Raw genomic sequence first — 13,533 nt, forward strand, 5'->3', positions numbered from 1 at the left:
ACAGGACGTCACACGATCTGATGTCACCCTTCACAAAGCTCCCTAAAAACCAGGGTGGGGGACAGGGCTACCCCGTGGGCCGAGGAGGAGGTCACCCAGGTAAGAAGCATGGTGGCCTGGACCAGAATGGGGCAGTGGCAGGAGGGACGTGTTCTGAAGGCACAGCCCGTGGGGGTCTATGGGAACGAAGGACGGGGCAAAGGTGGCATCCTGGGCCTCCGGCCTGAGCAGTGGTGGACAGGCCGCAGGAAGGGTATCGTGACGGCGTGGGCGGTCCCCAGGAAGTGGGGCCCCGGGGGGCAGGGAGAAGGGACCAAGCGTCCCCCAAGGGTGTCCCGCTGCTCAGGCCCCCCTGGGCCCCACGACCAGGGCTTTCATTTTCCACTGGCTGCCCCTGGCTGCCTCCGATGCATCATCTGAAGGCTATTTCGTGAGTGCCGTGCACGGTGCCTGGCACGGGGGGGGGGGGGGGGGGGTTCCAGCAGGCAGGCCGAGCGGGGGCCCGTGGGCAGTGGGGTGGAGGACGGAGCACTGAAGACCCCAGGCTCCCTAGAAAACGTCGGGTTCCCTTGGAGACCTTGCCCAGCTCAGGCATCGACGGCTCACCCGGCCCGGGGGTGCCCAGCCCCCACCGGGGACAGACAGGTCACCGGGCTCCGCGCATCCCTTGGTGAAGCCTCGGCACATCTGGCGAGAAGCTGGACCCCGCCATGGTGACAGAGTCACCCTATCCCGAGGCCAGAGGCTGCTCCGGGGGTAAACAGGAAGGCCCATCTCTCCTCCGCTCTGCGCTCTCGTCCCTCCTTCCTGCAGCCCTGGTCACACGCCTCGCCCGGTGCCCCTCGGCCTCAAGCCGCCTGAGCCGGCCTCTGCTGGGGGCTCGGTCTACCCTCTCCGGGGGCTGCAGAGACCGAAAGCTCGGTGGTGAGGGGTCCCAGGAGCTCCTGGCTGACCTATGCCACGCCCCATTGCCTGACCGGCACGCTCAGGGAAGGTAAGGCAGCAAGACCCCTTTCCAACCAACTTCAGAACTTTCAGGCAGACTGGGAGGCAGCTGCAAGGATCCAGCTCTGCTGTGCCTGGGGTGGGTGGGGGGAAACTGAGGCCCAGAGTCTCCAGCAATGGAAAGCAAGCTTTCTCCAGCCTTGGATGCCATGCCGGAAGCCGGCCAGGCTCCAGGCCCAGGTCTCTGAGCTGCCTAGGTCTGCCCGGGACCCACCCTGCTCTCAGGGGATATGGGCCTGGGGCTCAGGAACAGTGACTCCTCTCAAAGATGACTCCGTGAGGGCAGGCTGTGTGTTTCGTGAGTCTCCACGGGTGGCATCGGGGGTGGGAGGAGAGGCCGGGTGGGGGGTGGGGGTGGAGGGAGCCCCAGCCCACCCCTCCAGGAGGCCTCCTTCCACCCATCCATCACTCCGGGGCGGCCGTGGGGCAGAAGGCACGCCTCGCCCCTCTCCAGGCCCCCCGGGGCCTCCTGGAGTTCCCCCACACCCGTCTCCTTCCTTCCCGTCCCTAACGGGCCGGGTTAGGGCAGGACCCCAGCCCTCCTCCTGCGTCTGCCCCTCAGGCTCCGGGAACCTGAGAGTGGAGGGCACAGCGGGGTTTACATGACAAGTCAGGGCGAAGCTGGGCCCTTAGCGCCTGGACCCAAGGCCTCCTTTCCTTAGACCGGTTCCGATCTCAGCTCAGGGAGGGGCTGGAGGCAGGGCAGTGGGGGCTACAGAACAGGTGGGCAGCAGGCAGAGCCTGGGCCCCACCCTGGCTGGCACCCAGGGGCCAGGGAGCCCGGCTTTCTTTCCTCTCCCCGTGTTTGTATTGTACTTCTGTGCTCTGCGGCATCCTTCCAGAAAGTTCCCTAACAAGCCCAAGCTTTAAAGGGAAAGCTGAGCCATTAACCATTCCCATAATTGGCTAATTAGCTACACCCAAAGTCAGCACCCCCCTCTCGCCCCCCACCCCCACCCCCCACCCCCCGCACTGGCAGGGAAGGTCTGAGGGTGGGGGGCTGACCCCCTGAGGGAGCGGGGAGGCAGTCGTGGAGAAAAGAAAGGCAGAAGGAAGGAGCCGACCAGTCCCGCCCCGTTCCGGCCCTGCTCTGTCCCGCTGTTCACCTGGCGCAAGTCTCCCTCCCCTGGGTCTCAGTTTCCCCATATGTACACAAAACGGGGCCGGATGCAGCCAGCCCTGATGTCTGCTGGTCTCCCACCCAGGGGCTTGGAGCACATCTCCGGGTGGGGGTCTGGGTGCGGTGGGCCGCGGGGGCGCCTCTCTCACGCTCTGTCGAGTACATTCAGCCATTGCTGAATATGGGGCGAATGTGGGGGAGGGACGGCGCGGGGGGGTGGGGGGACAGGGAGGAGGGTTTCGGCTGCCAGCTCCAGCCTCGGGGCGGGAGGGGGGGCACCACCGAGAAAGGCCCCCCAGTCCTGTGGCTGCAGCAGACCCTGCCCCAACCGTGGGGGTGGGGAGGAGGCCGGTCGCTCTGGGGGAATTTTCCAAGCTGCCCTCCACCTGCCCCTCTTGGCCAGGACATCCAGCTGGGTGGGGCCGGAGGGAGGTAAGGGCCAGCAGAGGCGCTCAAGGCCAGAGAAATGAGGGTGTTCCAGGCTGCGGGCGGGAAGTGGCCGACCCTGGAGCAAGGCTCGAACCCCCAGGACAGCCAGGGTTTGGAGTGGCCCTGCGTGATCAGGGACCCTCTGCCAACTGTGTGGTCTGGGTGTGTCCTCAGCGGCTGCCCAGCCCCGCCTTGGGCACCCATGCACCCCGATCACAGCAACTGATGCCCAATCTGTGGGTCCCCAGCACCACCTAAATGAGGAAACAGGGTCAGTCCGGGGGGCTGGGGGCTGAACCCCCTGGCCAAACCGAGGAAGCACCCCCTTTGGCCGCCCAAAGGCTCCTGCATTCCTCCATTTCCACCCTCACCCCTCCCACCCCTCAGCCTTCTGGAGGCCGAAGGAGGAAGGAGGGCCAGGGGACACGCTTTCCCTGCCCCCAAGAGAGGCCCCGTGCTGGCACAGCTCCAGGACTGGGGGCTCACTGCCCCTTGGGGTGGCTTTCCTGGAGAAGGCTTCGAGCTGATGACTGTCCCTCCCTGTCACTCCTACCGAGCCACGCTGGGTCCCCGGGACACATCGAATGGGCTGCTCTCTGACTACCGGCCTACCTTGCCTGTCCCCAGGTCTCTTCTGGCTGGGTGCCCCCACCCAGGGCTGTGGGCCCTGCCTCCCACCCTGTGACACGCACATCTGGGGGTGCGGGTACACGCCCTAGGGGAGAGTCCAGGGGCACAGAACAAACAGTCCCTTCTGCAGAGCTGCAGGAACGTGGCCTGCGGTCCCACCAGGTGGCTGGGCCCAGGGCCTTCCCAGCCAGGTCCTCTGCCACACACAGGGACCAGTGGGTCCCAGGGTCGCCAGCCGGGCCTGAGGCTGGTCTCCGGCTGCTTCAGAGTTAGAGGTCCCGGGGGACGACTCCCCCACCCCTGCCCACAGTTCGGCCAGGCCACCCCCTTGACGGCCCCCGCCCGCCCCTGGGCCTCCTGTTTATTCGCTGACAGCTCCCTGTTATCAGCGGGGAACACACACAGGAAGTCCGGCCGGGAAGGGCCCATCCCAATCCTGATTTACACGGGACGGTGCATAAAAAGCCGCCCTTCCTTGCCCGGGAGGAGCCTCCCTGCCCTGACGGCTGCCCGCAGAGCCGAGAGGGAAGCTCCAGGGGGCAGGCCAGGCGGGCGGCCTCCGGAGGTGCCTCGGGGCGGCAGGACAGGGCTGGGGTCCACCTCTGGCCCCCGGAGGCAGCGATGGTGGCCACGGCCAAGCCCGGGCCTGGGCAATATCAGGTACGGCAGGGGTGACGTCGGCGGGGGGAGGGGGGGGGCAGGGAGCGGGCCCCGCTGACCACAGCAGCTGTCGGCTGGCGTGCACCTGTGTCACCTCTGAGCTCCAGCCGCCACCTCGTTTCTTCCCGATCGGTGCCATTCCCAACGCATGGAGGGCACCCGGGCCCCTGGGCCCAGGGTGCCCGCTACTGGGTGGCCCAGTCTAGATGGACTCTGGGGCCCCGGCTTGAACCCTTGGCCCTGGGTAGCCGAGCCTCTGCTGTGACCCCTGAAAGGAGAAGCCAAATGTGGCCTGTGCCCCCCACCCTCCACACACCCTCCTTCTGGCTGACTCTGCTGTCCTGGAAAGGCCCCCCGCCCCCGAGACTGGCTCAGCCCTCCTCTCAGGGAGCCTGGGGGCCCGGGGGCATCCTCAGGGGTGGGCAGGCACTCCTGAGGCAGGTCTGGGAGGGGAGGCAGAGGGGGCACTGGGCTCACAGGGAGGAGCCCCAAAGCAAAAGTGAATATGGGACCAGAAGGAGCCCCCCACTTCCTGCCGGGCTGGCTTCAGGAGCAGGGCTGGGGGGGCCTCAGGCAGAGAGAGGCTGAGGGGGGCCTGTTTTTCCTCTACCCCCTCCACCCAGAGGGCCCGAGTCCCCACCCAAAGACCTCAGCCCACGTGGAGGCCCCTCCGGCTTTGGCCGCTCTGTTGTCCCACGGCCCCATCAGCAGTGTGTCTGACGAACCCCCATTTCTCAGATGAAGAAGCAGAGAACGAGGCCTCAGCCCGGGTTACCAGCAGAGTGAGGACCAGAGGACCCAGCCAGGCTGCAGGGGCCAAAGGGTCAGGGACAGGATGGGGGCAGGGGACAGGGCAGGGAAGGCCTCCCCAGGCCTGGCTCTTAACTCTTTACCGCTTGGGTCTGAGCGAGGGCTGCCGGCTTGGGTACGAGGGCCGGGAGACCTGAAGTCCTTCCGCAGCAGGACCCCTCTGTCACCCTCTATATCCCAGCGGCAGCTGCCCCCACTGCCCTCAGACTACCTGCCAGAGGCTTCCGGGGCCCTCTTGTTCTGGGGGCTTCTGTTCAGGCACGTGGGGTCCCTCCCTTCCTTTAGCCCCCCCAGAGTGGGCCATGCTCAGACACCCCACAGCCACTGGCTCTGCAAGGAGCCCTCGCCGCGCCCAGGAGTTTGCAGGACCCTCCCCCAGCAGCCTGCCCGCGGGGACCCAAGGCCGGTCTGTCTCTAGGCTGACGGTGGGAGCACAGGCAGAACTGGAAAGACGCATCTGGCTTCAGCCATCACGGGGGTAGAGTCTGTTAGGGCAAATGCAGGCTGAGGCCCCACAGGGGCAAGGAGCCTGGCCCCCTTCCCAGCCCCCGGACATCGGGGTGACCAAGGTTGTGCGCCAACCCACGCTATGTCTCTGACCTGCAGACCTCAGCACGAGGGAAGCACGGGCAGCCCCCGCCACCCGGAAGAGCGGCTGCCACGCGAGCCCAGGGGATGACGGAGCCCCCTCCTCCAGGTGAGTCCACAAGGGGTCTGGCTGTGCCTGGGAATGTGTCCCACACACACGTGCACTTAGGTGACCAGGGCCCGGGCTCTGCTTCAAGCGCCCCCCCCCCCAGCCCCCACCGCGCCTCGCGCATGATGATGGCCGTGACAATCGTGGTCCAGAAATGACCCACTAATACCAGCGCTCCCAGGTGGGGCATATCTACACCCGGTTCCGGCTGCGTGAGCCACGTCTTGCACTGGGCACTGCTGCCCCTGGGGCTGCCTTAGTCTCATTACAAACGCAGAAACGGAGCCCGGGAGTCCCCGCTGGTGACGGTGGGATTCGGGTGCGGGGGCTCCCTGGGGGCCTGAGGAATACTCAGGGGTGGTCCTGACTGTCCTGAACGGAGGGGGGGTGCCCGGTGGGGGTCCCGCAGGCCCCCTGACCTGGCACTCTGGTTGGGAGGGTCGCTTAGTGTCACACTCAGGATCCAGCCGGGCTCTGGTCTAAGTACGGGGTCTCCGGGCCACCGGGGTCATTATGTCCACCCCGCGTGGGGCTGCAAGGTAGTGGCCAGCTTCAATCAGCCCCGGTGCCTAGCGAGCTGGCCACCCCGTTGTGACGGCCATCCCCAGCGTCTGGGGCTCAGCCTGCGGGGTCGAGGGCTCCCCACGCGGCCTCCCGGCTGGCTGGCGTCGCGGTCCGGCGTCCCCTGCGGCCGCGCGCCCCGCCGCGGGGCCTCGGAGCGGGCTCGGGAGGGGCGGCGCGCCGCAGCGGGTGCGCGTCCGAAGCCCCGGGTTCGGGCTGACTCACCGCCGTGCCCGGGGTGGGGGGTGGGGGGCGCCCTGGCCGCGGGCCTCAGTGTCCCCATCTGCGCAATGGGGGCGGGCGCGGGGCCTCGGGGCCCACCCGGGGCGTGCCGGGGGCGGGGGCGGGGCGGGGCGGAGGGCGGGGCCGGGGCCCCTCGGCGCGGCGGCGGCGGCGGCGGCGGCGGCGGCGCGTGCGCGCCCGGCTCGGGCGGTGAGTGCGGAGGGAGCGGGCGCCGGGCCGGGGGGCGCGGGGAGCGCCGAGGGCGGGGTCTGCGCGCTGGGGCGGGGGAGGTCGGGGGCCCTGGCGCGCGCGGAGCTGGGGGGCGACGCGGAGCGACCGCGGGGAGTCGAGAGGTGAGCGGGCCGGGGGCGCCGGGGCTGCCGCGCGGGGACGCGACCCCCGGCCCTGCCCGGATCCTGCGCCGGGTCCGGAGAATGGGCCCGGCGGCCTCGGGAAAGGGCGCCCCCTGCCGGTAACAGGCGACGAGCCGGGCCGCGCGGGGGCCCGAGGGGGGCGGGGGGCGTCGCAGCCCCTCACCCGCGTCTGGGCCCCGAGCGTCGCCCCCCCCACCCCGACCCAGGGCCTGACTCAGGGCCTCGCGGGCCCCAGACCCCGTGTCTCTCCCTCCTCACCCCCACCCCCCGCGGGGCCGGCGTGCAGGGGGAGGGGAGGCAAGGGGCAGGCGGCTGAGAGGACGCTTCCCCGGTGCCCCGTCACCCCGCCTTTCCGCCCTCCCAGGGTCCTAATGTCCAGGGCACCCCTCTCGGTGGAAGGGGGACCCAGGGCCGTCGCCTTGCGGCGAGTCGGGCCCCTCCCTCTGCGGACCCAGTCCTCCCCCGGGTGGGCGCTGCGGGGATGCCGCGCAGGCAGGTGGGAGGGAAGTGGGCTGGGCTCACGCTGACCCTCCGGGAGGGTGGGACGTTATCGCTTCGCAACCTGAGTCGCTGCGGCCACCCCCGCCCTGGCTCCTCCGCCCCAGCTGGGCTGTCACCGCGAAGGGAAATGACATTCTGCCAGCCTAGCACAGGCCAGGCAGCACCCTCGGCCTCCCCCAGCCCGGGAGGAAACATGACTTCAAACACTGACTCTCCTCTTTTAAAGCGTGAGCAGGGGAGGTGCTGGGGCGGCTGTGTGTGGGGGGGCAGTTACATCTGCAAGAACTGAGCCCCGCCCCCCCCCACCAGGCACCTAGCACGGGGGGGGGGGGGGGGGGGCACAGGGTCTGTGGGCCCCTGCTGGGCTCCTGCCCAGCTCTCTGACCCACCTCTGCCTTCCCAGGGCCTGGCCTGCTCCCCAATGCCACCTGCTCCCATCCTCTCGTGCTTGCCTAGACCTCCAGGAGTGTGCCCCCTAACGGTGTGCTGTGCTCCCCCCCCAGGATCCACTCCCGAGCTCCCCCTCCCTGGCTCTGACAGGACGTGCCCCTGCCCACAGACTGCTGAGAAGCACCACACAGCCCCCCAGACTAAGTCCCAGCACCTCGGCTTCCCCCTGCCCTCCCCGCTTGGCCACCGACCAAGAGCAGGGGTGCGGGAAGGAAGGACTCTCGTCCGGCTGCCTCCCCGCCCCACGTGGGTCCATGTGACGCAGGGGGGAACAGAGCGCCGACCCCACTCCCAGCCGACGGTGCAGACCAGCTGTGGTAGCACTCTCCCCTCGGGGTGGGGCTCTGCAGGCCTCACTCTTTATGGGACCAGCTGTCAGAGCCAGAGAAGGGGCCTCTGAGACCCTCGTGGTGTCCCAGAGAAGGGGGCGACCTACCCCGATTCTACCTCCTGCCCCCACAGAAGTTCAGCTTTTTCCTGTGTGCTTTCCTGCTGAATGCCCCGTAGGGCCAGGGGCTGCCCACTTGGGTGGGACCCAGCCCCTTGGGGGCCTCGGGTGCGGTGCCTGGAGCATGGGGGCGGGGAGCTCCCCGTCTACCCAGACGCTTGGCTGCACACATAGGTGGTAACCCCCCAGACCGCACAGCGCCCTCAGCAGGTTGTAGACCAGTAATTCTGGGCTGGGGTTTCTCACATTCCCAGGAATGCTCTCCCAGCCTCCTTGACTTCCATCCACAGCACAGAGGGATGGCCTCTGGCTCCACTGGCATGTGGGAAGGGCTCCTCCAGTGCCCCCCGACCCGCTGTCCTGGGGTCCCTGGGCCAGACCGGTCAGACCCCAGTGTAGGAGTGACCCCCTCCTATACGCAGGCTCTGCCCCGTTCTCAGGGCTCCCGCATGGCCCCCGCATGCTGAGCGCCTGTACCCTCATTGCCCCCCCCCCCCCCACGGCTGGCTCCCCATTTGGCAGATGAGGACACCGAGGGCCCGAGGGCCAAGCCAGCTGGGCTGGGTTCCAGCTCTGCTCACTAACGCCCCGTGTGCAGACTGAGATTGGTCCTGTCCTGCCAGGACAAGGAGGGCGCTAGCCAGGGAGTTAGAACGGGTGCAGAGGCTCCCCCTGGGCCCCCACCTTCCCAGGTGAACTTTGCTGGACCCGCAGACACCTTCACGGTTCACCCAGACCAACGTGCCTCCGCCCCCACCGTGAGGGTGCCGGCTTCTGGTCCTGGGCCCCTGTGACTGGCAAAGGGCCGGCCTCACCTGCTGAGACAGGTTGGGGGAGGACGGGGCTGGCACTGGCCTTGGGGCTCTCCTGCTGGCGAAGCGGCTGCGCGGGACGGGTGTCACAGACCCAGGGTGCCGTCGCCCGCAGAGGTACGGGCTCAAGGAGGGGTCCGCAGAGGGACTTAGGGGGTTGTGCCTTGTGCTCCAGGCCACCGTCAGGAGAAGGCCAACCCGCTGGGACGCACGGGCCATGTGTGACTCCAGGGAGCTGCTTCTGGGGTGGCTCCTGGTGCTGGCAGTGGGTGGCACTGAGCACGTCTTCCGGCCTGGGTGAGTCGGCCCTCTGGCCGCTGCGGGGGGGCGGGGTGGGCACAGAAGCCCTCGGCCCCTCCCCAGGGTCTGGGCTCCGGGAGCCCCGGGCTGACACGCTGCTCCCCCCCCCCCCGCCTCCGTAGCCGCAGGGTGTGTGCCATCGGGGCTCCCAGGGGCCCCGAGTCTGAGTCTTTTGTGCAGCGGGCGTACCAGCCCTACCTCACCACCTGTGACGGGCACCGAGCCTGCAGCACCTACCGGTGAGTGCCCCCCGCTCCCGGCAGGGCCCCCATCTGCCACACGTAAACCCTGAGGCCCAGGAGGGCGGGTCGCCCCAAGCTGGGAAACCCGGGCCCAGAGGGGTCAAAGGACTCACTGAGTGGACAGCAGAGGCCGGCGTCCCTGTCGACTTAGGCCGGTCCTGGTCCCGGGCCGTGGCTGTGGTTAAGCTCAGACATCATCTCCTCCCTGCCCGCCCCCCCATCTCCGGAGGGGGTCACCCATCTTGCCTGCTCCCCTCTGCTTTCAGGGGGGCTCGCCCGCTCCCGGCATGGCTGGCTACAAGTTCTTACCGCTTGAGATGCCTGCCTCCCCGACACCTGCCTCGGAGCCCCAGTGGGTCCCCCTCTCCCCGTGACAGCCCCAGTGGTCACCAGACAGAGACCCTGCCCCCACACACCCAGGACATCCCAGTGGCCAGCACGAGGGGGCGTGTCTCCCGTCTTCGGCTGGCAACTCGCCTTAAAAAAGATTTTGCTTTCTGCGGGGGTTCTCAAAGACCTCCCTGTGGGATATCCCCGCACCCCCAGCTGGCCAGGAAGGTGGGGGCAGTGTGGGTGGGGCCCAGGCTGAGACCCTGAGATGCACGCCCAGCGAGGGGTGGGGCCCTGTCCCCTGCACCTGCCACTGGGCGGGCCGGCCAAGGAGGGGCTGGCAAAGCCCCACTCGGGAGTCACCCCTTCCTGGGCCTGCTCGGAGCGGGGCTGGGCATCCAGGATCCCAGGCCGCAGGTGGTTCCTGCACTGGGGGCTTGAGCGGTGCTGGCCCAGGAGGGCACCCTCAGCATCCAGGGGCCCGGCGCCCAGGGAGGGAAGGCCGGCGAAGAGCTGGGAGGACCAGCCCGGGTCTGCTGACGCCCCACTGGCCCCGCACACCCCGCAGGACCATCTACAGGACTGCCTACCGTCGCAGCCCCGGGCCGGCCTCCACCAGGCCTCGCTACGCTTGCTGCCCCGGCTGGAAGAGGACCAGTGGACTCCCCAGGGCCTGTGGAGCAGGTGAGAGGTGCAGGGCCCCACAGCACCCAGTCAGCCAGTTAGCCAACTGCTCCTGCGGCCTGGTCATGCCACACCCCATCCCCCTTTCCAGACCCCGGGCAGAGCACCTGTTGCTTTCGCCTGAGTGGAGCGCCTCCTTGCTGCACGGCGCCCCTTCCCCGGCTGCCACCCCTGCAGGGCCCTGGGGCCCCCCCTCAGTCCGTGACAGGCCTCTCCCTCAACAGCAGTATGCCAGCCCCCGTGCCAGAACGGAGGGAGCTGTGTCCGGCCCGGTCACTGTCACTGCCCTCCAGGATGGCAGGGTGACACCTGCCAGACAGGTGAGGCTGGCTCCCGTCCCTCCGGAGGGGAAGGGTCCTGTGGACACCACCCTGGGTGTCCCGGGTGGCCTGCCGACTGGCGGGTGTTAAGGGGGCTCAGTGTGGGTGCCCCTCCCTGCCCACACCCCTCTCCCCGCAGACGTGGACGAATGCAGTACCGGACGGGGCCCCTGCCCCCAGCACTGCATCAACACCGCGGGCAGTTACTGGTGCCGGTGTCAGGAGGGGCACAGCCCGTCCGCAGATGGTGCCCTCTGCCTGCCCAAGAGAGGGACCCCCCGGCTAGCCCCGAACCCCACAACAGGTAAGCTTCCCCCTTGCCCCCGCCCACGTCCTTGCTGCTGTGCTGGGAGGTGGGACAGGGAGGGCCCGAGAGGGGGCTGGGCGTCACCCTGCCGATCTGTGCCCGCGAGCGTGGGGGCAGCCAGCCCCGGGCGGCAGGCCATCTCCCTGACCCGGGCAGAAGTGGGGGGTCTTCCCCAGGGGAAAGGCGGGTGGCCGTCCCCCCCGGCGCATCACGGGACGGGTTGCCGAGAGGGGGCCTCATCTCAGCCGAGAGAGCGGAAGAAGGCCCCCACCCCGCGTCCTCTCCGCGGCCCCTGCCCGGGCAGCCGGGAGACCCACACCTCCGCTGCCGACGGGACATTATTACTTTTGGTACGCGCTGTGACACTTCAAACTCGTACCGTGAGTAATAATGCGCTGTCGGCAGCCTGGCACCAGGAGCGCAGTGTGGACCTCGGCTCGGACCGCTCAGCACCGCGGGGCCCCTGGCACAGCGTGGGGGCCGGGGCGGGGGGCACCGAGGTGTGCGGAGGTGGTCTGCGGGCCCGCCTGGGCGCCTGCCGTAGGGGTGGGCTCGCGACGGCAGCTGGGTCTGTGACCGCTGGGGCTTGAGCCCCCGTCTCCAGACCCGTGCCCCACGCTCGGCGGAGGCCGGGAGGTCTCCTGGGGGAGGTGAGGAGCCAGCCTGGGGTGTGGGGCTGGGCCTGCCCGACTCAGCACCGGGATCTCCCCAGGACCAGACGGCACAGTCGAGGAGGAGGTGCGGAGGCTTCGGTCAAGGGTGGACGTGCTGGAACAGGTGAGGCCTGGGCCGGGACCCCCCCCCCCCCCCGTTGTCTCCCGTCACGTAGCTCAGACCCTCAGAGTGGTTGCGGGGTTCGGTGGGGGTGGTCCCGGGAAGGAGGCCTCCTGGGTACTGACGGCCGGGGCCTGGCAGGGGCAGCGGGCTGATGCCGGGGAGCCCCAGGGGAGGAGGGACCAAGCTTGGCCACGCCCCCTCAGGCGGGCAGAGGGCCCGAGCCCAGGTCCACCCCTACCCTTGTCCCTGCCGTCTTTCCATGGGCCCGTTGGCTCGATGACCCCTGGAAAGCTCTGGTCCACCCCTCCTAGATCCCCTGACCCGGGACCCTGGGCCTTGGGGACTGTCACTGGACTGGCCCATGTGGTGTCCCCCTGTGCCCCCCTGTCTGGCCCTCCTGGCCCAGAAGCTCCCTCGGGCAAATACCCAGGGCCCTGCAGAGCTGGGTGTGGGCGTCGGCAGGCCTTACCGGCCAGTGCTCCCTAACAGCTGCGGAGCAGAGAGGGTACCTTCTGCCTGCCCCACAGAAGCTGCAGCTCGTGCTGGCCCCGCTGCATAGCCTGGCCTCGAGGGCCCTGGAGCACGGGCTCCCCGACCCCGGCAGCCTCCTGGCTCACTCCTTCCAGCAGCTGGACCGCATCGACTCCCTGAGTGAGCAGATCTCCTTCCTGGAGGAGCAGCTGGGGTCCTGTGAGTGCCGGGGTCCCGGTGCCCACCTCCCCACCCACGGAGCTCCCTGGGAGCCTGAGGGCTCTGGGGGCTGGGGCCAGAGGGCGGGGTGGGGCAGCCCTGCCCGGGGCGGGGGTGGGGGGGGGAGGTGGTGGGGGGCACTGACCTCTGAGCTCAGCCCTTCACCCGCCCACAGGTTCCTGCAAGAAGGAGCTGTGACGGGTTCCCGGCTCTGGCTCCCGAGAGCCGGTCACCACGGTGCTGGGTGGGGCGGGATTCGTTCCTCCTAGCTATGAATCCAGCCTCCGCCTGGCCGGCACCTCTGCACCCCCGCCAGCAGGCCCATGGCGGAGGGAAGGTACGAGGGTCTTTGTCGCTGGGCAGCACATCGGGGGGCCCCTTGTGATCTGTGTCAGAATAAAGTGAAGGTTCAGGAGCCGCTGTGTCCTTGGTGGATTGTGGAGGGCATTCTGAAGCTGCCTGGGGGGAGGGGACGCCTGCTGCCTGGGGGGAGGGAAAGGTGGCAGCCGTGGGGCAGGGCAGGGGGCTGCAGCCACACAGCCCCTCTCTACAGCCTCCTATAGAGGGTCCCGGTCCTCCCTCTGCGGCAGGGGCTGGAGCAGGTGATTTCCGGGAAGGCGAAAGTAGCCTCTAGGTGGCAAGTTGGCTTTACCCCCAGGGGGCAAAGAGCAGATCTTCAGCCTCCTTCCCCAGATCCCCGGGACGCCCACAGCCCAGTTAGGTGGACACTGCCACCCACAGAAGACAGCAATGCAGGCTGATCGTGGGCCTGGCCCCTGGAGCAGGGAGGCAGAGGCTCCCACGCTAGGCGCACGGGAGCCGAGGGCTGTGGCGTCCCGCCCGCCCCCCGAGTGATCACAAGTCACCAGGCACTTGCGAGAGTTCTTTTATAAAAAACGGAATGCGGTGCCCGGGCGGCCGCCCTGCTCCCCAAGGCCAGTGGAGCAAGGACCTCTGCTTTCTGGCTCTCCGTGAGGCCCTGGTTGCACAGGACCGGGCGTCTGGCCCCCACCTAGAGTCCCGTTTCTCCCGGAGGGCCCGCCCTGCACCCCGCTTCTGCACCCCGCAGGCCCAGGCAGGAGGGTAAAGTGTCTCAGCGCCGGCCATCCACCCTGCGGCCGCCAGCCCGTCTGGGCCCAGGCCTGCTCCCAGATCCTCCGGGAG

The 13,533-nt window shown here is 69.0% G+C and overlaps 1 protein-coding gene across 5 annotated transcripts; it reads left to right on the forward strand.

The window, feature by feature from the left end:
* Positions 1–5,254: 5,254 nt before the first annotated feature.
* EGFL7 (EGF like domain multiple 7) lies at positions 5,255–12,784 on the forward strand. Of its 5 annotated transcripts, none has more exons than XM_058693575.1 (9): positions 5,255–5,351; positions 8,895–9,016; positions 9,142–9,258; positions 10,160–10,275; positions 10,500–10,595; positions 10,735–10,899; positions 11,615–11,679; positions 12,169–12,369; positions 12,545–12,784. In XM_058693575.1, exons 2-8 carry the CDS (start codon positions 8,937–8,939, stop codon positions 12,328–12,330), a joined length of 801 nt encoding a protein of 266 aa, XP_058549558.1. In that variant the 5' UTR covers positions 5,255–5,351; positions 8,895–8,936; the 3' UTR covers positions 12,331–12,369; positions 12,545–12,784. The 5 variants fall into 5 exon arrangements, with proteins under 5 accessions (XP_058549558.1, XP_058549556.1, XP_058549557.1 ...); XM_058693573.1 differs by having other exon boundaries at positions 12,207–12,369; XM_058693574.1 differs by having other exon boundaries at positions 10,503–10,595; positions 12,207–12,369.
* Positions 12,785–13,533: the final 749 nt, after the last annotated feature.

The sequence above is a fragment of the Neofelis nebulosa genome, chromosome 12 (genome assembly GCF_028018385.1).
Source record: "Neofelis nebulosa isolate mNeoNeb1 chromosome 12, mNeoNeb1.pri, whole genome shotgun sequence".
Classification (NCBI taxonomy): Eukaryota; Metazoa; Chordata; class Mammalia; order Carnivora; family Felidae; genus Neofelis; species Neofelis nebulosa.